This window comes from Molothrus aeneus, chromosome 1 (genome assembly GCF_037042795.1).
Source record: "Molothrus aeneus isolate 106 chromosome 1, BPBGC_Maene_1.0, whole genome shotgun sequence".
Lineage (NCBI taxonomy): Eukaryota > Metazoa > Chordata > Aves > Passeriformes > Icteridae > Molothrus > Molothrus aeneus.
This window is the reverse complement of record NC_089646.1, coordinates 37,984,239-38,008,997: the sequence shown is the minus strand read 5'-3', so window position 1 is coordinate 38,008,997 and position 24,759 is coordinate 37,984,239. Positions and strand designations below refer to the sequence as shown.

Genomic DNA, 24,759 nt, shown 5'->3' with positions numbered 1-24,759 from the left:
GCCACTGGCAGTGGAAAACAATGGAGTTGAAGTTATGAAAACCTGGTTGAGGAAGCAGACATTTGGGCTGTTTCCTGTAGAAACTCAGCTGGGTGTCACCAACAGGTTTTAACAGTAGCAGTCATATGGCTACACAAACATTGCACTTTGGGAATTTCTCATAATTGAAATCAGTCTCTTTCCATTCTCCAAAGAAACTCATGACAAGCTTTATAGGCTATGGCATAATATCAGGCAGCAGGGATAAATGTCAGTGCATCATCTTCAGCATGGATTGTTGCTGTCACCACAAAGAACTCTTCATTCTCTGCAGAGCACTCATCTCTCCTCTCTGGTGACCAGTGACAGGACCCAAGGGAATGGCCTGAAGTTGTGTCAGGGGAGGTTTAGCTTGCATAGCAGGAAAATTTTCTTCATCAAGAGGGTTGCTGGGCACTGGAACAGGCTCCTCAGGGAAGTGGTCACAGCACCAGCCTGACAGAGCTCAAGAAGCATTTGGACAACAGTCTCAGAGCACATGGTGTGACTCTTGGGGATGTCTTATGCAGACCTAGGAGCTGGACTTTGATAATCCTTGTGGATCTCTTCTAATTCAGAATATTGTGTGAAATTCATAAACTCATCTGAATTAGGCACTAAGAAACCCACTCTTAACTTCAGTTTAGCTCTGTTTGACTGTTGCTAGAAACTTTATGTTAATTAGGGCGAGTGTATCAGATAAAAAGTAGAAACCAGAGAAACAGTTTTAAATAATTGTCATGCTCTGGAAAGCTGATTTGAGGGAAATCAGTGGCAACTTTGTAATTGGTAAATTTATGCTAAGAGTGATTTTTTTGTTTTTACTTAATAGGATATAAAAACCAAAACCAGCCTGGTTCTAGAAAAATATGCTCTTCTAGCTGTTAATACCCAAACTGTACTAAGTGATAATACTCTTCTGCAAGACTGATAAGCACCTGTACAAAAGATATAGATTGCCAGCTAAATTAGTCTGGTAATCCTGATAAGTCCATAGTGAGGTCTATAACATCTGCTAGGGGCAAAAATGTATTCTCTAAGACTTGCCTACCATCTATGTTTTCAGTCTATGCATGTCAATCAAATTATTTTAGGAACAGCTTTAGCTTCTCAGATATAGAAAATGGCCTTGAAAAATTCCTTCAAATCCATGTCCTATATCTAACTGTTGTCAGGGTAAAAGATGATTCTTCCTAGGTTGTGGTTTTGAAGCTGACTGGGGCTTTCACGGTGGCCCCAGACTGGAAGTGAAATTTAAAAAGTATTTGTGTTTGATCTAATCCTTCTCTTTTTTTTTTTTTATTTTTACTTTTTCTCTCTAAAGAAAGAGAACATTTGAAAGTAACGGTGGTTGTATATAAGCAGCAACAGAGAGTTTGTCAGAAGTGATTGGATCTTGTAGTGCAGGAGCCACTTTGGATTATATTCTTTAATCATTATCACATGGCTAAAATGCATTCCTAAGGCTGCTCTAAAATGGTTTGCATAGTCTGGCTCAGTGATATCAAATGGGAATACAAAGGTGATTTTTAAATTCTAAATGAGTTACAGATGGGTTATCCATACATGCAAACTGTATTTGTATTGAATTCTTGCACAGCTTTATGAATAGAAATAAGAACATTACAATTAAAGCTAAAGAACTCTCAGTGTGCAGTCAGGTGGGCAGAATGCAAGTGATTATATACTTACATGAGAAATTCCAGCAGAGAGAAAAACTCTTTCTTTTGGTGGGCAAATATTTTATCCTCAGTACCTTGTTCTGTTTGGAGAACATACTTTAAATCTTGTTTAAGTATGAATGAGGTAGTTGATGATGTGTATGAGGCATCAAATGAATCTCTGAGACCTGACTGTTGATAAGGTAAGGAAACCAAAGGCTTGGCAACCCTCTACTCACAAACTTCTTTGCAATCAATGCTGCATTAATAATTTAGTTTCTGCTAATTTAAAATAGATATTCTTTCAGGGACTGCATCCAGCACAGTGAAATGTGATGTAGCATCAGCATTGAGAATGGGAAGTAAAACATGCAAATTTTAATTTGGCCTCCTAGAGCAAGTGTGGCATTTGTCTACCTGAGTATAATTTGTGCATGGTAAACTGAACATTTTTTGTGAGACACTTTCCGTGGGAGACACCTTTCCTCAGACTGAAGACTAAAGGCCAGAAAAAAGAGATCATTCCAACAGCAGCACATTAGTACCGCAGTCCTGACTGAATCCTGCCAAATAGGTTGTGACAGAAAGCAAGCATGATAGAGAGAGGCTGTTTCAATTTTTTTTGTACAGTATTTCACTTGCATGTCCCAGGCGTTTTATTTGTGGGGATTTGAGGATTTTGGGTTATTTCACATGAGCACCAAACAAAAATTCACTTAAATGAAATAGTTGAAGAAAAAATCGTGAGCCTGAAAGGGGGGAAAATAAATGAGAGTGTGCTTTTCCTGTATGATTCATGTTAAAAGAGCATAATTTGGGAACTGAAGTCCATTGCTTTGCAATGTATTGTAAGAGAAATTATTTTATCATAGAATTGGAGGACGGCATCTTGGATGACAAATGTGTTCTTGTGTGTGACCTTCTCCCACATCCTTTTCTACTAAGTTTAAAAGGCAAGAAGCTGTCAGTAGAGGTAGTAATTATTATAAATCTGGTCCCTGGAGGCACTCTCATCTGTGCTTGTATTTAATAAATCGTCTTTTCTGCCTTTTCCAAAACAATATTTGAAAGTCTTTTGGGCTTGCAATTTTTTTTTTCCTATTTTTTCTCTCTCTATGTCTGATCCTATTGCAAGGCACATCTTGGATTACTCTGTTGCCTCCCTATGTTCTGCACAAGAGAAAAAGTCTGTGATGGATGTTAATCCCTCTCTGTGGTCATGACTAAACAGACATGCCATGTAATTGTTGATTTCACTGTTTGCTTTCAAGTCCTCTATGTTTGGATCTATATATATATCTATATCTATATATACAGCTGATATAACTGTAAATCTTTCCATATCTTTTGACCAAGTGACTTGCTGGTACTTACAGCAATTTTTGAAGCTACTCAATCCTTCGTCAGTCTCCAGTTAATAAAATTTGTGTTTTTAGAGAATGAGGATAAAAGCCATCTATGTGAGCCTTCCTGACTATTTTGAACAATTACTTTTGGGAACTATGTGATTATAGATTATGCTCCATTCTTTGTGTTTTGTTACATACCTTAAATTACTTTTTGTATACTAAGCTCTTGGAGAGCACTTGTGAATTAGAGGTAGAGGTCACGCAATGGCACAACTTCTGCCATGGAGGTTTGAAAGGGCAGCAAGCTCGATGTTTCTCTCTTCACTCTTTGAGAACACTGTAAAAATGTGGTGCCAAATTGGTGTTTTTTGGAGACCTTATAGATGCAGTCACAGCAAAGGTGAATATTCACTATATGTGGTTTTGCTCTTGACAGAGGATGGCAAAAATATTTGTCCACAAAGATAATTAGAGGGGATAGACAAAAAAAACCCAAAAATTCCACTAGCAGTTGGGTTAATTTGGGCATTTGATCAAGCTTAAATGAAGGGCTTGTTTGCGTAAGTTTGGCTTGAAGGATAATTTTTGTGCATTGGTCCACTTCTAAATTCAAAAGATTTTGTCAGAAGCTAGTTTTTATATCCTCATTGCAGCTGAGATGTAGTCCCTTGTGTCAACCCATCAGGAATTGTCGTACCTTATGTGAGATGACACAACAAAGGCAGCAGATGTCCTTCAGAGGGTTTTGCTTCTTACCCAGACTGAAAAACCTTATTTTGCTGAAGTTGTTTAAATCACAATCACATACAGAGAGTCTGGATGTGACTGAGAATCTGTAACTCAGTGCCATGACTATTTTCCAAATGTGTTAGTTGTTCAACAGAACTGTGTTGCTTAGATGTGACAGGATACTTTGTGGGTGCCATCAACTCCCACTCTGCACAGAGTACAAGTAAGGACTGAGGCAGAGTTTGCCAAAGAATTCTATGGTTATTTCCATGGCAACTATTTAGGCGCAAAGAATGTGCCTCAGCTGATATAAGCCACCTGGGCACTTCTGGGGGCTGTTGACAAATATTAAGTGGTCAAGTCCTTGAAGAAAGTGGGAACTGGAGTCTTTCATGTCTTCATATGCACATACACTTAAAATTATATACCCCTGCTTATTGTTGGAAACACTTTTAGGCAGTTGCCAAAAAGCAAGCCTGTGGTGTATTTCTTTACAGCGTATTCTGATAGCAAACTCTGAAATTATTCTTTTTCAAATAATAGCTATAGCATATCTTCTGTAAGAGGACTAACTCAAACAGACAAACTAAAAGCATAATCCAGGATTTAATATCAGCACAAAACTTTAAAAAAAATGAAGGGCAAGTTTATTTTTATTTATTTGACTTTTTTTTGCATGACTTTTTGGTTTTATTGCTGTGGAAACTGAAGACTTTTCCTTTAAAATGTTTGAAATCTGTGGAAGTGGGGATTTTCTTTTAAATTATCAAACATTTAATGACATAGCACAATCCCCCAAAGCATAAAGTATACTTGAATATCAATATTTGCAATGAGATCTGTTTATTAGACATACTGATATGTTTGCTCATCTGTATGCTCCCTTTCCTAGGGAGCTTCCAAAACTGTCTGGCATATACTTTAACCATTGGAAATGTAGTAGAATCCAAAATTGTGCAAAACGTGCCCTTTTTGGCTAAACCCATCTCCCTTCTTGGACATGTTTGTGCCAGAGCAGATGTGGTGTGCAGCTGAACACTATTTACTCCATGGGAACATCCAGCTGAAAAAATTACCCACACAGTGAATGCAGCAAACCTTCATTTCTGCTGCTTAGCTGAGATCCATCCTACCAGTGAATCTGACTGGGGGATTTGCTGGGGTGTTGGTAGGGAAGATTTATTATCTTTGGAAAAATAGCATAATATTAGCAGAATGCTGTTACTTGCAACAATACAGTTTAAAGCCAGGCCTTGATAAGGGGTGGTACTAAAAAAGACTTGACTTGGCAATGTTTTTGCATAGGCACACTGGATGTTTACTGCAGAGTTGGCCACAGATATTGTATGCTGGAAACAGTGCTTTACCCACTGCTAGCATCAAGTGAGATTTTTCCTTTTTTCTTTTCCTCCTCTCTTTTCCGCCTCTTCTTTTTTTTAATTTTTCCTTTTTTAAATTTATTTTTTAAACTAATCTGGTTTCCTAAACTTTAGGATTTAGGATCTGAAAATCTCTCTTCCCTTTTTGGATGTACATATTTTTTTAATTAGATTATTAAATTCTATGCAATACTTGCTTGCAATCCTCCCCTCCTAATTAAAATTGGACTTTGATGCATTTCAAGACTTCATTAGAGGGCAGGTGGAAGGGAATCTTGGCTTGACTGGCTGTGAAATGCGTTCACATCTATAGATATGTTCTATGAAATAAATATGAGGGAAAAAATATACTTTGATAGTGTTTGAAAATGCAGTTAACACTGCCATGGGTGCAAGTGTGAGAGAGAAGAGAGAATGATTGGGGATGGAAGATTGAAAAGAAGAGTGAGAAATCAGGAGATGAGTTAAAAAGAGAGCTCCTGAAAATACTTTCAAATTCCTTACAAAATAAACAAAACAAAAAAACCCACAAGAGCAAAACCTTTACTGAATGAGTCAAATGAGTCATAATATGGAAAGAAAGTAAATGAATCATCATATAGAAGGAAAGTAAATGAGTCATAATATAGCAAAAATGAATAGAAAAAACTTCCATATGGAGGTAGCAGGCAACATAACCATACCTTTACTCTGCAAAATTTAAGCAAAGTATTGCTGCTATGTTCCAGGATGGGGACTAAAGTACTGTGTCCAGAGGAAAGAAAAAAAGTGTAAGGATGTATTTCCTTGTCTTATAATTGCTATAAAACAAAATATTTATGCTCTCAAAACCATGTTAATGTATTTTTTCCTTAAAAGCTGTAAGAATATGGCCTAGTACAGTCAAGAGTTTATGGAAAATAAATAGAATTCATTATATTGAAAATGGATTCCTGAGAAAGATCAATAAATGCTATATGCAGCAGAATAAACTTATCAAAATGTAAATATTTTAAACAAAACAGAATTTAAGAATTTCCAAGATAAGCTGTTCTCTCAAAGTGCACTGAAGATATTTTCTGGTTTACATAATGTAATTAAATTCAAATTCCTCCTGAAGACATTATTGGCAGGGTGATTTAATGTGGTGATAAGGATAAAAGTGTGGCATGTCTGAAGGCCACAAGAGTTTTATAAAATTGCATTTGAAAGCTGACAACAATTGTTTACAAGATTTTTTTTTTTTAAACTACTCAATAGTGTCACAGTGAACAGACCTTTATCTTTATTAGCAGCACAACCCTGTTCCTGACACAATTTGGGTCAAGTTCACCCCAATGTAACTTTGATAGTCTTACAAAATCTATACAAGGAGAAAATGACCCATTTTTCTCCTGTGAACACAGTGTAAGGAAAATCTGAGTCAGTGTTTTCTTACAAATAATAAACTATTTTGTGTCTATTCTTTCAGCATTAAGAGGGATTAGTACAGGTTTTATATACACTTCCTCACAGTTGCATTTTTCATGTGATGGGAGGTGTTGTGAGTCAAATGCTGCTGTACAGCCAAGAACTCCAGGGATTCAGCCTTTTTTCTTTTACTAACTAATCCTTCTTATGATATTTTAAAACCACATTTCATCTGTAAAACAGGGGTATACTATTTCCTATCTTATAAAATCATCTAGTAGCAACTGTAACAGCTCTTGCAAAAATATCATTTTATCATAAATGCTAATGTCCTTTCATCCTTTTATATTTTGAGTGCCTTAAGTCTGGTAAATTAGGACTCCATCAGTCAGGTTGCAGAAAGATTATTTCTGTGAAGCATATCTTGACACTGGTGGGGGGAACATCTCAAAAGGTGACAATATTTTACTGGCAATGAGTGAGTGTCATTTACCTTGCTTAGTTGAAAGGGTCTCTAGCTCGGAATAAAAAGGGAGAGAGCTATTTGTATAGTGATGCTTCCCACTGGAGGAGCTTTACAGCCAAACTGTCCCTCTTTAAAGGATTTATTTGTTCTATAAGAATGTCATGGTGTGACCCTAGAATGACTATGGTATCTAGCTAGTCATCAGAAATTACTAATTATCCCTCTCATAATGTACATGCTCTGATGACTCATGTAATATGCCTTTATTATCTCATAATTTGGCTTTTCTGATGCATTCAAAAATGTGTACATATGTGTAATAGTAGTAACAAACATCTGCCTTTGCTAAAGTTCTGTATATCACATACTTTGCAATTTCTAGGTAAGAACTATTGCAACTCCTGTGATGTTCCCCTTCCAAGTAAAAGGTGTTTCTTGTTCAGTCAGTCTTGCATCTGTCGTTTTAGAAAATCTCCTGGCAGGCTTGAATACACATTAGTCAAAGAAGGAAGATCAAAGGCTAATCCATTCGTAGCCTCTCAGATCTGACCTTCCCTTAGAAAATATTCAATGAAAAGTTTAAAATGACTCTTAACAAAAGGGCAAAAGACTATAGCAGAAAAATATGAAATATGAAGTATGAGCAACAGCAGGACCAAACCACCAGTTCATCTGTTTCTGAACTTGAAAATCAGATTACATAGTCACATAACATGTATCTGTTTCTTTGAACTTGCTGTTTGACTGTTGTACTTTTTCTTTTGTAACTTTCTTCTAAAGAAACCCTGAAAGTATTAATGATAAAATACATTGAAGCCTTGAAACTGTGGTTTCTTTGTGATTGATATTACTTCAAAATTATCTGAATCTCTAATTTTCTGGATTTTATATTAAAATCTAATCCAGTTAAAAGTCAATAATTAATAATTCTTTTTAAAATATCAATATATTGTGATTCCCTTTAATGAGGCACGTAAGAATAACTCTCACTCAGAATAACTCACACTCCCATTTTATTGCTTATAAAAAAAAATTTCAATTAGCAGGAGGCTGCCCATCAATTTTGTGAAGCATATTCTCAGTTAAAAATTATATTTTAATAATGAGCTTGCATTTTTTATCTCTGGGGAAAAAACCCCAAACAGTAAACTAATAAATAGCTTACATGGGCATTGAGGACAGTTTTAATTGTCTTGATTCAGACCAAGGCATTTTCCTTTGGTTTTGCCTATCTTTGGTGACACATTGATGTGAGACACTTAACCTGAAGATTGTCTTTTATTGTGTACTCCAGTGGAGTCCTAATTTAAGACATTCATAGCATCAGACAGAAGTTTATAAAATCACAAGCTTATTAAACTACTCAGCAGGGGTCTAGGAGACTGTAGTCCCGATTCCTGCTGGGACTGGGTGATGATGAGAGGTAAAGTGCATGCTGTGGAACTGTGGATAGTAATCCTTGCATAAGGGGACAAGACTTATACAGCCTGCAGAATTGCTGGCTAGCTCTATCTGGAGCTATTCTTCCCATCTGCCAGGTGGTTTCACTGGTGTTTTTTCCAGGGGAAGACCATCTCAGAGGACCCTGACTAAAACCATGGTTTGCTTTCATTCTTACCTTATGCATTGTTTGGGATAGTCTATTAAAATAGGTTCCTAACCTGGCCAGAACAGTTATGAGACCCAGAAGACAGAGCAATAGCCAGTCATGACATTTTTTTATGCTGAGCAGCAATTAGCATGAAATTATAAATAATATTATTATTTATAATAATAATAAAATAAAAAATAAAATATCCTGAATTATAATAAAATATAATGCTGAAGTATTCAGCATTATAATTTAACTTTCTCCTTCTAATCAAATGTCTCTGGCATACTGATAGGAAGTAAAAAGTAACACAATAGCTTGCAAATTTTATCACTCCTAGTTCTACCCTTTGACTGGCTTTATATCCAATGATGAAAAATAAATCGTCTTGTTGAGGAGGAATGAATGAGAAAAAAATGAGGAAGCTGGAATCCTAGTGTGGCTTTTGACCTGTGTAGCAAGTTAATTATACACTTGAGAAAGCATCTAGTATTATTGTGTTACATTGCATGCATTTGTGTGTGCACAAGGCTGGATACAAATATGTGTGTATATTAGCATGCATATATGCTTTATGCAACAGTGCACGGCCTCGTGGTCGGTACTTCCTGAATTTGTTCCTAAAGTCATTGGTTTTAAAGGATGAAAATGAAAATAGAGCATGGCCCAGTGGATTTTAATGTATAGACAGTTACTCTTGGTAAAAATAATTACTTAATTAAATGCTCTGGTGGACAGTGATTAAGGAAGGAAGTGGTAGATAAGTGATGAAAGGTGTATCAGTACATAATTATCAGAAACTTAGAGAACATGATAAAATAACTTTAGTGGGATTAAATAGGCACTGCAGACTTCTGCATGAAGTGGTTTTACTGAGGCCTTCTCTTTCTTACACTATTTTCCATGAAAGCTTTTCTGTCAGTGATGTAGTTTTCCATTGCACAAAACTAAACTGCCAAATCAATGCAACCCTCAGATGAACTAGAAGTCACTTTTACATTGCAGTCAACTCTGTCTGAGCAGCCAGAACATAAATGTTCATGAAATGGCAATCGCCTTCTCATATATGGAGAACATGGAGGATCTGCAAGAGAAGTGAGCATAGAAGTCCAGTTCACCATTCCCGCACCTTCTGCTCTGCTATCTGCACACCCTTCCTCAGGCTGGGCAGAGATACAGACCCCTACAGCCAGCTCTTCATCCATTAACACTTCAGGCTATTATAGTATTGACATAACATGGTCCTCCTGCATAAGATGGAAACATAGACAGCTAGTACACTTGGAGCACTTGTCTCATATCTACAGAGACTAAAGAGATGTGGCTGGGACTTTCAAACCTAGCTGAAATTCTTTCAGCTGTAATGTTCTGTAGACATATGAAGTGAAGCTATGAGATATATCTTCGTCTGTTGTATTCTGTTCATCTGTATAGTGCAGAGAAGAAAAAATTCTTTGAGGGCTTAGACCAGAATTTTCTGTCTCTCTATACATATTTAGACACCTAGAGTAACTAGGCTTATTATAAGTGTTACTGAGCAGCAAACTAAAAATCACTGAATTATATAAAAATAGCCACAACACTCTATTTAGGCTGTTGAATTTCAAAATTATTAATTTTCTAAGTATATTGGCATAAATAAATTACAAAGTGTCTGTATTGAGCCAGACCTTGAAAAGTGCATGTCAAAGAAGTTATATGGCTTTGGGGTACAGTGTTTTTGTTCAGCTGTGGAAAACAGAGCTTACCTATAGGCTGCTATTATGGCAGGGTGCTTTCAAATCTGATAATTTAATTCAGAGGTATGGTAGATCAAAAGGAATCTGTACAGAAAAGAGATGCAATGAGAAAGGAACGGATACAGACTGGAGTTTTTTGCTGTACATGACATTCTAAATTATCGTGGCAGAAGTCTCTGTCAATAAGATCAGAAGGTGGGAACAGAGATGAAAACACTCCTTTTACTATTGTTTATTATAAACCAGGCAGGATTGTATTTGAACATTATTGGCAGAAGGTTAAGAAACAGTTACACCTTTCCATTTCCCCTAGAAAAGAATATTGAAACATTTGAAATTAGAAGAAATAAATAGTTTCTGGATGATTTTTAACATTCTTTTCCTGTTCACTATTAACACTAAATGCCTATATCACCTAAACAGCAACTTTGTGACATGCTCCCATTTTTTTTCTTAAAGGTAAGCATGAATACTTTAAGTTAAAATATTTAAAGTTAAAATACAGGGATTTTAGCAGACCATGGTTATTGTAGGATGAGATCTTGGTCATCCAAGAGTTGTACTTTTTTTCTGTGCCTGACATTTTTGAGACAGACATTTTTGATCTTTGATTTTTTTTTCAGAGTGTAATATAGAGGCACTCTAGGGTCACGTAAGAGCCCAGGAAATTTCCCCTCTCACTGAGGAAGCTAATTTATAGTTAATTCCTTAGGAGATCATTCAAATCTTCTTGAATAAATTATATGCTCGTTTCTCTTGCAGGTGTTCCTCATGTTCTGTTTTTAAGTGCTGCTTAGAGTTGGTGAGCACAGTTGGTAGTTGCTGTGATGATCCCAGATGGAGTTGAAATTCAGTAGGTGTGGGTGATCTGCAGGGATCCCAGATTGTTTAAGGGATTTGGAAGCCTTGGCTGGGATTCAGCTGGCAGAGTGTGTATGTGTACATGTGTGTGTGTCTCTAGGAGTGAGGTAGGTGCCTAAGCTCCCTTTGGATTGGTGAAACTCCAGTCAATGCAGTTAATGGAGCTTGGAGAGCTGCTTGGCCACCCAAAGCTGTTGTCTATTTCCAGATGTAATGAGTAACTCTTCTGACTTTGTTGAGTGCATCAGTTTGATCTGCTTTGACTGTGGTGGGAAATTAGACATCCAGATTGCAGGTACACACACAAATAGACACATAAAACCTGAAGTGTCAGTCTCTGAGTCAAATCCCACCTACAGCGAGGTATTGCTGATATTTTCACTTCATGACAATTTGTTTCTTGCACTCTGCTGTGGAGCTTGCATGTGTGGAATTACAAAATGCTTGCACCTGGACAGGCCTATCAAATTCAGTGCTGCTGTGAATAAATCTAGTACAGATTTTTAAAAACAATCTCATAAAAAGTTGAATTCTGTTCTATAACTTGCATCCTTTTATAGCCTCAAATTAGTGTCTTGCCTGCTGCCATTATGTCTTCTCCCCTTTTTGCATGGCACTTTCTGACTTGCATTTCCTTTGATAGTTTTAGCTAAAACGATTTTTCCTTGAATATGAATGAGGAATTCAGATGCAGCAATAGTGTTTTCTGTGAGATTAGTTTAACTGTTTCTATGTCACTGGAGATGAAATTTCTTCCTGTCAGATTACAATTTATCATGGGATGAGTTACCTCAGGAGGTGTCTGTAGCACTGGCTACTTCAGTTGAGGTGCTGTGTCTTAAGGTCATTAAAGTAGGATATGCCTGAAGCTCCTGCCTCTTCTTAGCTGCAAATATGGTGCTGGCACCTTGCAATCGCTTTGGGTGCTGCTGCAAAGTATCTCAGTTCTCCAAAGCAGGAGGGAAGTTGTACTGCTGTGCAGCTGCCAGTGTTTGTGTCCCTTCCTGGCTGTAGGTCTGTGCTCCAGCCTCCTTCCCCCTGATAACCCAGTAGAGAAAGCAAACTGCTTTGCACCCATTCACACTGGGACTGCACATGCTGGCATTTTCCTCTTGCAGTTAAGTACTTGAACCACAGCTCAGTGCCTTCATGATCACGGGGAAACTTAAAATCATACTGCATTGCTGCTTTTTTTTTTCCTTTTCTTCTTTGAACAATATAAAAAAAAGTGGAGGAATTTTTTTTTGTGCATGTACCTTGAAATACTTCCCTTTAGGTACTTAAGGGTATGGAAAGGGATTTATTTTTAATGTTCTATAGGAGCAAACAGAATACAAATAAGATCAGTTGCAGATTTTGTGTTTCAAGATATTTCTTATAGGAAAATTAGAAGCAGAAATGTTTGGGAAGAAAAGAGCTAAAAAAGCCTTGGGAGGAAAATTGATGCTGCCTTAGATTACTAGAGGTCACTAGATGACTAAAAAAGTTGTTTCATGTTCAGAAAATGTCAAACTTCAACTTAAAGTCTTTCCTGGTTCAGCCACAAAATTAGCAGAGCAACTAGAATTTAACACACAACTTGGAACAAAATTATAAAAGAGGACTCAAATACTAATCAATATAAATTAGAAGTAAGAAGTATGGAAAATTTATAGGGAAAGCTGGAAGCAAGAAATGAAAATTCTGTGGTTGGCAATGCAAAGGGCAATAAAACGATTTTAGTGTACTAATAGCAAAAGTCCTAATCATATAAGCCACTAGATGGAGATAGTAAGATTGTTACAAGTGATTTGAAAGCACCATAAGTGGTAAAAAAAAAAATTTTTATCCTATATTTTGAAAAATGCTTGATGCAGTCTCCATGTAATGAGTGTGCTAAGGCACTTTCCAAAAGGACTGGAGGGAAGAAAGGAAGATGTAAAGCAGCAGCTGCTTGAACTAAAGGCTATTTAAAATCAACAGTCCTGGACAATTTGCACACAAGAGTCCTAAATGAAGTGTTGAGAAAATTTCCAGTTCTTGCACCTTGTTGAAGGAAAAAAAAAAGAACACTCAACAACTCAAAACCAAACAAGCAACAAAAAACCCCACCCAACAACCCACCACCCCTCTCCCAAAAAAGCCCCAAACAAACATTCCCACCTTAAAACATAGGCTGATACCTGTGCAATAATTGCTTTTTTATCATTTTAAGCTAAATTAGGTGATCTCTAATTAATAATGTAATAAATTGTTATTTTAGTTTCATCAAACACAGTAAAAGCAGGCAGAATGAGTAGATGAGTTTACTATATACTATCTCTTCTTTTACTTGAGACTTATAAGTTGATTGATAAAAATTATTATAGAAATAATAGAAGTGCATAGGTTTGGCAATTTGATCCTGTAATCAGAAATGCAAAATGCATCCATTCATAGATCAACAGATGCATCTTGTAAATCAGAGTGCAAAAATAAAAAAATCCTGAGTGTGAAATCTGTACAAAACTTTTTAGTACAACAACTGGATTTCTAAATTTAAGTTTTTTAAATTGTGAGAATACAATGTCTGAATTTGGTGATAAGTCTACAAGGTATCTTGTAAAATTGTGGAGAGTGTTGGAAAGATGGACAGAAATAGTGAAACAATTAATCATTCACCTCACAAGAGGTAGTGATGAATTGTCTGGTTGTGATATGCTCAAACTCCACATGTTAGAGAAATTGTTCTGAAAGCTGTACAGAAATAAAAGGGGAAGAGGGATAAATGGAGGATTATGCAGGTTGGACATTATGTTGTCATCAATTCCAGTTTTCATTTTTGAGGGGAAAAAATTACATTTTGTATGTGGGTGTGTTTGAAAATATATTTGACATGCATTCAGACAAGCTTCTTGGTCTTGTTTGCTTTTAAGATCATATTTCTGTTTAAAATTGTTATCAATATACATAGTCAACGAAGCTTCTGCACCAGTTGTGTATTTATTCACATTTATTAACTTAAATCTTGTCCCATGCTTAGGAGCAGATGACAGGAGTGGTCATTTAGTGAAACACTTAGCAGCAACAGTGCCCAAAATGTGGGTTTGGTTTTATGTTGACTACATTCTGCTTTTTTTTTTTAATAACTATCCATGCCTATGGGAAGGAAATTCAGAAGAATATGACCTTTCAATTGCTACATGTTATCTATGGTCAAACTACAAAATACCAGAAGTAGTAGCTTTAAGCTTAGAAAAAAGCATATTTTTCTATTTATATTTCTTAAGCTGTGTATGTGGAAAATCCCAGTTGCTTAAAAAGAGCAGTGCTGTAAGTACTGTTACTGAACTGATAAAGTCTGCTTGGCAAAGCTTTGTAAAGGCTCTCAGAATCAAAAGTGAGCCTGTTTACCTCTTGAAAATGCTTTTATAGGAGGTTCTGGTTAGCCATTTCCAATAGAGAAAGGAGCAGTTGATCAGATAGCAGCTAAACTAATGAAAAGCATCATGGAAGTGACAGGAAGATTAATTAAGTTCCTCCAGTTGTATTCACGTGTTGTGGTACAGAGTTCCTTCGGGTACTGCTGCAGTTAAATGGTATTCATGGTGACAAATATTGCACATTTCCAGAAGTGACACTTCTGAGTCAAGGGTAAAAAACACATTTGGTAGTTTTAGCCCGTGAAGAATGTTCAAAACCAAAGATGAGCCTATGTGGTTGTTTAAAATATACAAATGTAACTTGCTCCTTCCCTTCTTATCCTTTAGTGTAACCTCAGGAGATTAGTAATGAATTACAAAATCTGCATGATTGTGTAGTATGTCTTAAACTGCTCCAGATGGCTTCAAAATAAAAACAAACCAAACTTCTAGCTGATGTACTTAGTATATTTGATTTGAGGCACAAAAATATGTGTGCTTGGAAACATTTTCAATTACTTTTGGAGGCTTACAAAGCTGTGGCTTGTTTGCTGTTCTTTCTTTCTGCACTGTGGTCACTAATAGGAATGAAACAACTTCAATACATAAATTTCCAAATTATCTGGAAATTCTAGACCCACTTTGCTTGCAACAGTCTTTTAGTTCTGGGATGCATTTGATGAATTAAGAGGCCAAGTGTGATTTGGATTGTTTCTCCCATTTCTTTTTCAGAAATGAATGTTTCTACAATAAATTTTTGTTCCTAATAGCTCTCTCTGTACAGTAGACGAAAATTATTTTAGGAAAATCTGGAAACCTCTGAGTTGTATGACATCTTTTAGCCTACTGCACATGATGCATAGACTTAAAATGTTGTGTCACTAGTGTATTTGTTGACTATTATTATACTTCTGCCAGCAAAGAGTTCCTCGATCTGTTTCTGCATTTGCAAGAGATGATCTGTGGTCAGCCTCGGTAACTGACATTCATCAAAGCCAATTGGTAGTAGTTTGGGTATAAATCTAATATTAGTTGCCTCCTGGGAGAGTTCAAGACTGGAAGAGGGTTTTCCAGGAATCCTAGGGAGTTAACTGGGTGCATTAATGTTAAATATTAATTAGTCTCTGCAACAGTCTTGCCTGTGAGTGGCTTTAATACTTATTATGGGAGCATTGCTTAAATCATTGGATAGATAAAAATCAGTAGAAAGCACAGAACAGAGGAGCTATTTCATGAAGTTGGCCCTCTGTCTCTAGATCAAGTCAAATATGGGGAATAATCTGTAGCTTTACCAGGTCTGGACAAGTATAGGGCCTGTGCTGTGCTTCTGGGCCATGTCTGCTATGTGCTTTTTGTTTATTCCAAGGAGGTGATCCTGTGGGTTGTTCTATATTTTGAAAATCTGCCCTTTGTGGCAAAGCTTTTACCAGGGGGAGAAAGGGAAGAAGAACTCAAGGTAGAGATGCTGTTATAAAAAAGAAACAGGTTGTTGGAAAAGAGGATTTCAGGGAGTAGAAGTTGCTTCTTTTATTAGAAATAAGAATGAGGGTAGCTGTTTTAGGAGAAGTAATTTTATTCTTGTTATGTTTATGCTATGTGAACCATGCATGAAAATATGATGATTTTGCAGTTCACTGGTATCTGTAGCAAAGTAAAATGCTGGTTAACCTGTGCCGGCTTGTTGATGGTTGGAGAGTTTGCACCATGGGCTGACATCATGGACTAATTTGCTCATTCATTCTGCATGATCCTGCATGCACAGGCTGGGTCTACTCAAATCTCCAGGCACACATAAGTGTTTGCTGCTCCTGACTGTACTTCCCTACAGCTGTTCTCAGCAGAATCCTCAGTGCTTGCATTAAAACACCAGCCATTTGGGATTGCAATTACTAAACTAAACCTTGCTTTCACTGACAGTGACAATATCCCACTCAGGGAATAAAATTTAGTTTTTCTTCCTTGCTTGAAACCCTACTTCTTTTTGCAGCCTATTAATGTTGTATGTGTGTGAGTGAAAGCAGAGTTTGTCATAGAGTACGTGAATTTGGGCTGTGAAAGCTTTCCAGTGATTTTTCCCTCCTACCTTGCATTTCAGTAGTTGAAATGAAAAGAAATTGAAGTTCTTGTTTCAGCTTCTTTGTTTACTTTAATTGCATACTTACTTTCAGAACACAAATAAGATGCAATAGGGAGGAGGGAGGTTGTCCTTCTTGTTTTACATCCTACAGGGCAAAACAAAACTAGAGGTAACATTCAGAGCCAAGTAGTGGAGAACATGTCAGTCAGAACACAAGGCACTTTGGTGTTTACATTGCCTAAGGATCTGACCTGCCATCAGACACCACCAAACTGGTACAGGTATTGTAGCAGAACAGCATTTCAAGAAGGGGTGTTGAAAGGCAGCAAGGTCCTTGCCTGAGCACTAATTGCACATCTACACAGACATCAACATTCTGTTCCCATGGCATGAATCAGGAGGCATGTTGGCTTCGTGTAACATTGAGGTAGCCTACATCTTGCAGAGTTTGACTCCTGGCAGAATAACCCCAATCCTTTTTTTCTGTGATAGGGTAAATGCAGCTTAACAGGCAAATGCTGTGCCTGGGTGCAGACTGTCTCAAAGGACGTCACGCAGTGCCTCTGCAAAAGCACTTCAGAGCTGGAAAAGGAGCTGAAGGATTTCACAGAGAATTGATTCTCTGAGCTTTTACCCTCCGTGAAGGGAGAGGAGGGAATGCTTGTGCTGCAGAAGGCTCCTGATAGTAGCTTATACCTACTGCTCAGGGAACATGAGAGTGTTTCAGCTGAGATATTTTAAACCAGTCTTTGAGGATGGTATTTTCCCTTTTAGCAAGGTGTCCTTCCTGTGTTTTAGAAGTTAATGAGCATTGTAATGATGAAATAAATGAAAGGAATGTGCTGGGAAACCCTCTGTTACGTGCTGTCCACACTATGTAGTTGAAACATAGGCCATGATTTCTAGACAGCTTTTTTTTTCCCTCAGGGAATTTTAGATGTCATTCCTTCACTGTGATTTAAGATCTGCTTAACTTACATTGTTGGTCAGTTTGACCCACACAAGAAGATTTGGTCTTCCTCCCTTCTGCACTGTAGCCTCAAAGTGCACTCCTGCACTGTGTGCTTTTCAGTTGTGAAGCAAAGCTTATTTGGGAGTTTGTGTAGCATGGATCTCTTGTTTCAGGGCTTGCCTCTTGCTAGGGGCAGCTGAAATAAGAAAGGGCACTGAGAAAGGCTAGGTATCAGAAATGAATAGCAGTGGGGCTGCTGGTGAGGGACAGGACTGAAATTGGTGCCCCAGTTCCCCGTCAGTGTTTAATCTCAGTAACATTCATACAGGTGGCACAAAACCTCACGAGGGCAATGCTGCAGAGGACTCTTGCTGAGAGATGCATAGCGGCACTGTACACCAGGGCTCTTACCTCTGCTGCTGCACCTGGAGCGTTCGTTGGCTGTGGTGCTGCTGTGATAATATTGCCTGAAGTGATTGGACCTCATGAAATAGTACTTATTGTGTGGTGGTTTTACAAATAAGAAGTGGAGCTTTAAATGAATTATACCTGTCATCCTCTTTCCTGTAGAATGAAAGCATTCATCCCATTAGATCCTATTATAATGAAATGAACACTTCAGCATACTGTCCATTACTTTTTGCCTTTATTTAGTATAAGTGTATTATCACTGATACATGCCAGACTGACAGCAGGAAACCAATGTCCTCTATTGATTCAGAGAAGAGACATGTGTGCATAAATACAGACCACATTGTCTTCGCCACACTGCTGCACTAGCATGTTGTCGGATCCATCCCGAGGCACTGCCACGTACATGGTTGACAGTATTCTGGTGTTTCTTTGGTCCTTCTTCCTCTGAAGCTGTTACTGGTTTGTGTAGCATCAGGGATTGTGTGGGGACCTATTTACAAACTTTGGACCTCTCCATTTGCCACAGAATAATAGAATACTTACCACCTGCTAATGACTTATCAACCTGGGCCAGAAAGCAACTAGAGACCTGGAGTGTGAAAGGTTATAAACTCCATCGCAGATCCTCTTGTCGTATGTCTCCTGACTTCATGCTTTGTTATTCAGGTGAAGAAATTGTCATTTAAAAAATCAGTTCAGCTGTACTGAAATTGAACTTCCTATTTGCCAGCTGCTTTTTAAAAAATAGAAACAGACTTGTTTTTTATCCAACATTTGGGTTGAAATTGTTTATTGAAGTGGAACTATTGATTAAAAAAAAAAAGTCTTAAGGGGTACGTGATCTTGCAAAGTGCCAGGCATCTTTATCCTCTATTGAAGTTGGGGTATTGAGGCACTCAAAGCTTCTCCTGGAGCCTGCCCTTCAAAGAAAAATACACTAACAATATACACTTTGTCTTTCCCATCTATTATGTAATTGAGCACGTTATGTCACTAGACGCGTTTACTGCCAAGAAAAAAAAAAAGCCTGTATAATTTTAGAAGGGCTTTTTTTTTTTTTTTTTTTTTGTCCAAACCAGTGTTAGGTTAACCAGGATATAAGAGCATGTCGTTGCGAGCTCGAAACGAAAAGATCTGTTTGTAGTACTCTTAGTCCTGATGTCACAGGCACAGCAAGGACATCAGAAGGAGGAGTCAGATTACAGTAAGAATGGGCAGTGCAGCATGCAGCCGGAGTAAACGCTAAATCAGACAGGGATTGTATCAGGGATAAGACTGCCTGCAAAGCGCTCATCCTGAGGAGGCACACTGCTCTCTCACGCTTCTCGTGCTGGGAAATTTCCACATAATGTAGAATGAAAAAGCTCTGTTTTACATGTCAGCCCTGTGCAGGAGCTAATGCTGAATACACAGCCGTGGGATCCTGACTGCATGATTAATGAGAAACATAATGTATTTTGGTAAGTGTTAACCGTCATGTAATTCTGCTTCTGCTCACATTATCAATAGGAGTGATTATTACAGATTTCGGATTCAAGAACATTTCGTGCTGGCACGCACCTAAAACTGACAACTGGGGAATCCTGCCGGCTGTGCAGTTTGAAAGGATTCCATTGTCTGGGAAATTTTCTGTTTGAGTGGGCTACTGCGTAGTTCTAGCGCTTTGAAAAACAAGCTAGATAAGATGAACTCATGCTAGGTTTGTTTTAAATGAACTTGTGGTTCATCTGCTGAGAGGGGATGAGAAATGCTTGTGAGGCATGGGAAGTTTTAGATGAACTTAATGTAATGGGCGAGCTGCTACTGCACTGTCAGTGCTGGGGAGGCACAGCAAACCTCAGTATTTCATTCAGCTTTTAGTTTGAAGAATTCCAAGGTATAAAGGGGAAACAATGTTTTATTTGCAGTGCTGCGATTGCCGAGTACTCTGCATTGTGCACATCACCGGTGTGGAGTTGGCTCCTAGCATGCCACAAAATGCCTATTATTTTAAACCTTTAGGGGTCTTGGAGCTGTTAAATATTTGTGCAGAGTTTAGTTTTGTTGCTTGACAGAAATCTTCCTTCAGCTTACAGCTGAGCTGGCTGCATACCCTAAAAACATGCTGGAGTGTAGAGCTATGTCTGAGCAATGTAGTGCTGCAGTACTGGGCTGGGATGTACGATTACAATATAATGCTGCAAGTTAGTGCTGTTAAAGAGCAAAGAAAAACAAAATGTAGAATTTGGTGGTGTGATGGAAAAATGCTATTCTTGGCTTCTTGAAATCTCATCTAGTCTCACTGTTAATTTATAGCAGCATAGTACTTAGAATGAACAGAGAGCAGGGAGTTGAAGGATTTCTGGGACATTCAGCAGCTTTCTCAGTTTCATTAAATATTGAATCAGGAGTTCACTTCCAGCTTTAAGGGAAGAACTTTTGTAATATTCTCAGCTCTGTCAAAAAAGTACTATGCCTTTTGCCATGGTAAACACTGTCTTCCTATTTTCATAAAACTAAAGACTATGCATGTATGTGTGATTTGTCTTTAACAGTGAAATGCATCAATTATGAAAGCCGATAGATTTAGATGTAAACTAACCTAACAGAAAGATATATATAATTTGGTTGAGTTGTGAGAACTGTTCAGTGTTCAAATATAAATTTTCAATATTTTAGCTTTACTACATTTTCAAAAGACTGAGGAGGAATAGGCAAGCAATATGTTTTTAGGTTTGAGTAATTTGGATTAAGTCTCTTCACCATTAAAGAAGCCAGGTTAACTTGCTATTCATCTCTTTCCAGTATTTTTCTACCTTCAACAGAACTGCAAGTGCAAGATGGATGGTTTTTTTGGTTGGTTGGCTTTTTTTAACAATCAGTTTTTCTTGTGTGAGATTAGAAGTTGCAGTTTTCTGAAGTTATAGAGTTAGGGTATTAGGTACATGTTAGCTGCATGGTATTTGATTTTTAATTTTTTTTCTGTCTGTAATTTTCAGAAGCATGTAATGGTGATCAAACTTTTTTTGGAGTTACTTGGAAAAAATAAAAATCGCTGTATCATATTCTTATTTGTTTTCTGGTGCAACGCAAGTTCTTAAATGGAAAAAAACTGTGGTGTGCTTTGTAGTGAATTTCACTACTGAGAGCAGAGCTGAAAGTTTCTGCTAGGCAGGTTCTCTGTCTGCTGTGTTCAGTCTGAAGTTTCCTTCAATATTAAGTTTTAAATGAACGTTCTTGTTCCTGTCTTTTGCATAAGAAAGCATGAGCTGGGGGATATTTACCTGTGGTTATTTTGGGTATTTTCTTATTATTCTGGGTATTTTCCTGCACTTTCAGTGAGAAGCAAGAGCATCTGTAATCTCACCTGTCCCTGTTACTGCACAAAGCAGTATTGCACTGAGCCAGATGAAAGCCTGACTGCGTACGTCGTGCACCTACTTTGATTTCAAATGGCTACAGCCATCGCATAGACAATATTGGAATTTTATTTTTCTAAGGGAAAAAAAAAAAAGTACTTTCCTTTAAATATTAATAAAGAATTCTGTAGGATTTTTGGGGGGGTTGTTGTTTTGTTTGGTTTTTTTTTAAATCCAAACATGCAACTAGTGGGCCACATAAGCATAGAAAGGGAAGAAAAGGAAAGCATTTTTCTGTATGTTTCTATGCATCTTGTTTGCTTTTCTGGGCCTTCTTGTTGAATTGCTGCTGATGTGAGGTGGCATAGTGGGAATGCATGTGTGCAGCATTAAGGTTGAAAGAAATACTGAAAATTACCACGGAAAGTAAGACCTAACCCTCTGATAGCATTATTGTTATAGAGCAAGTGTTAATGGGTGAAGGGAGTTTTTTAACTATCAGAGAGAGAAGTTGCTAAATTCGGGAATTTGTCATCATGTTTCTCTCTCTCTTTAAAGCTGTAGCCTCCAATAAGATATTCTTCTTTATCTTACATCTTACTATGTGTATTTTACTTTTTGAGCTGATCTTTCAAATAATTAAGCTCATTGTAACTACTAAATTTATGAGCCGTTCTTTTACAGTGCAACTGAATTGTGATGTAGTTGTTTTAAGAACTGCTAATTTTCACTCACCGTGCTGTGCTTTTGAGTTTGTTGTTTGGTCACCGTGGATACATTTGTTACTTATTGTATTGATTTTGCATTCATCATTTCAGGTTGAATAGGAATATGGGATTGTAATAATAATAGTAATAAAAATCCTACGAAATGATGTAGTGTGTTTATGGAGTAAGCCAAAAGCCAATGAAAATAATACATTTCTGTTAAGTGTTATCATACGGAGTGGTTTTGTGCTTAAGAACATACATATGTACCTCAAAGCAACTTTTGCCTGCATTTATAGCCAAGTTAATAATTTAGCATAAGATAAAAGTCAGCTGTGACCATTCTCAGCCGTTCCGAGAGGAGGAATGGTGGGTGGCTCTCAGTGCCACAGCGCTGATGTTGCACGCTGATGAGGGAGAGCCTCCTCCAGTCCTGCTCAGCATGAGGGCTCTGCTGTGGCTGATGGCCAGAGCTGCACCTCTACCTCGAAAGGCTCCACTGGCCACTGTCACCTTGGCTTGGCCACCTCGCCGTGAGCACGCCTTCCTGGGCCTGGCAGCGCGGGCGGCCCGCGGGAGCTGCCTTGTCCTGGAGCATGGTGGCCCCGCAGCCGCCCCTGGGGCTGGGGTGGCCGGTGTGGTTGGGGCAGGTGGGGAGTGCTCTCGGCCAGGGGAAGGGGCAGAGCTGCTGCTGCTGCTGTGTGTGTCCTGCATCGCTCCACGGAGGGAACGCCGCAGTGATATTGCGGTTCTGGGACAGTGAGCACGGGTCCTCAGGGCTCGGCGAGCCTGGCTGGAACCGAGAGCAAAGCAAATCCCTCACCCCCAGCACCAAAAAAATCACTGCCCCCATACATTGGCCTTACTGAAGAAGCACAACCCAAAGAAACTCTAAAATTAAAATTTACCAAAAAAGGGAGAGGGAAAAAGAAGAAAATTGTACCTTTCTTTTTTCTTTTTTTTTTCCCTTCCCTCCCTGCCTCCTCTGAACCTATTATTGTTTTAGGTAACTTCTCTTCTCAGTGTTTCACATTATACAGGAAATTAATATATTAGCATGGAAATTACTATATATAACATAAAGGGAAACAAATAATTTTACCCAAAAATGCCATAACATTTCTGTTTGTATGGTGGCTGTTTTAATCTTTAGGGTCTTTTTTTCAGTCAATGTTGGAGAATGTAGTAGTTCATCTGCATGCATGCTACTATTCTGAATATCACTTTTTATTTCTGGAACACTTTCTTTAAGAGATTCATGCTGGATGAGTCATGGAATAAAAAGAATACTTCCTCCCCCCACACCCCGAATCTCATCACCTCTTTAAAGAAAACACACGTACAAGCCAACTGACCAACTGCTGAAACAAGGGCTTTTTTTTTGTTTCAATGAAAATATTTGGTTGTTACTGGTTTGTTTTTAGGAGGTTATATTTTCTTCTAGGTTAGACACTGTGGAGGCCTTTAGTACCATTTCTGTTTTCATTTAAGTCAGGATGAATCGGTGTTGATAAGGCTGTTCTTTTAAAACGTTTTGAGAAGCACAGATACTGGATTACTAACTGTGTTTTATCACCAGCCATCTGCAATAAGAAAGTGTAGTTAATATATAATGGATGCTGTGTGTGACAGAAGAATTCAGCTGAGCAAGCCAATGTATAGGATCTTGAAAACTGCAGGAGCCTGATGTTTATATTTGGAACATTACAGCCTCCTGGGCAGTGAAGTTCATATCTTGAAGCACTGAATAATCATTAATGCATGTATACGTAATAACAATTTAAAAAATCCTGTTTGAACTTTCAGAAACTGCTCTGTGCTAGATTGCACCCTTTTAGTTTCTGTTACAGAAACTGTTAATTTGAAATGCTTCAAAATACATTCAGTATGTTGCCTTAAACAAAAGGTCCTTTTGCCATTTCACAGACAAAAAAAAAAAGTCATTCCAAGTATGACTTTTCTTGTGGGTGACAGAATTGCTCCAAACCCAAAATTGGAATCTGTGGCTTCCTGCTCCATTAGAGAAGATTAGATCACAGTTGCTTCAGCTGAAGGTCCTTTAACAAAGTGTGTGTGCGCTCACATGCTCATGTGGATGTGTGTCTGTGCATATTTTAACTGTAGAGTCTAATCCTGCATTCCTTCCCAACAACTGTCTTTCTTCTGTTAAGAAATTAAATTAAGAAGAAACCAGATTTTTAAAATTTTCATTGTGATATCATGCATCTGTTTTATTTTTTTTCCTAAAAGGCAACACATAAATTTTTACAAAGTATTTTCAAATAATGAGAGCCTTTGACTGTATTTATATTAGAGTCATATGGCTGATATGTCTCTGTGCCTGTGTGCAAATATCCTTCCACGTTATTTGGATTTTGTTTCATAATCTAGTGGCAATTCTAGAAATTCTTGCAATTACAAAAATGTTAATCAGGTTACAGGAAACCCTTTAAAGATTTTGCTTCTCATTGCACTAAAGAAGGTGGTGGTATTTGAAAAAGGAGAAATATATTTGGACTGGGAAAAGGAAATATTTCAATTTGCCATTAGATCATGAAAAGTTCTTGAAATACAATAGAGGTCATAAGGGCTTCCATTTTTAAAAAGGAGATATTACATGTAATATACCGCAAAGATGAGTTTTGCAGCTGAAATTGCATAGATGATTGGTAACATTCAGAGAAAATACAGCAAAAGAGAGAAATACCA

The 24,759-nt window shown here is 37.7% G+C and overlaps 1 protein-coding gene across 4 annotated transcripts in view; it reads left to right on the top strand.

The window, feature by feature from the left end:
* Positions 1-24,759, top strand: part of ZNF385D (zinc finger protein 385D) — a 416,559-nt gene that overhangs the window by 231,176 nt on the left and 160,624 nt on the right. The window contains exon 1 of one of the 4 annotated variants that reach the window (XM_066555254.1): positions 19,171-19,465. The exons of the other annotated variants lie outside the window; for them this stretch is intronic. Coding sequence (XP_066411351.1) covers positions 19,444-19,465 — 22 coding nt within the window. The 5' untranslated portion in view covers positions 19,171-19,443. Of the gene's footprint in view, positions 1-19,170; positions 19,466-24,759 lie in introns of those variants that run through there. 4 annotated transcript variants of the gene reach the window in all.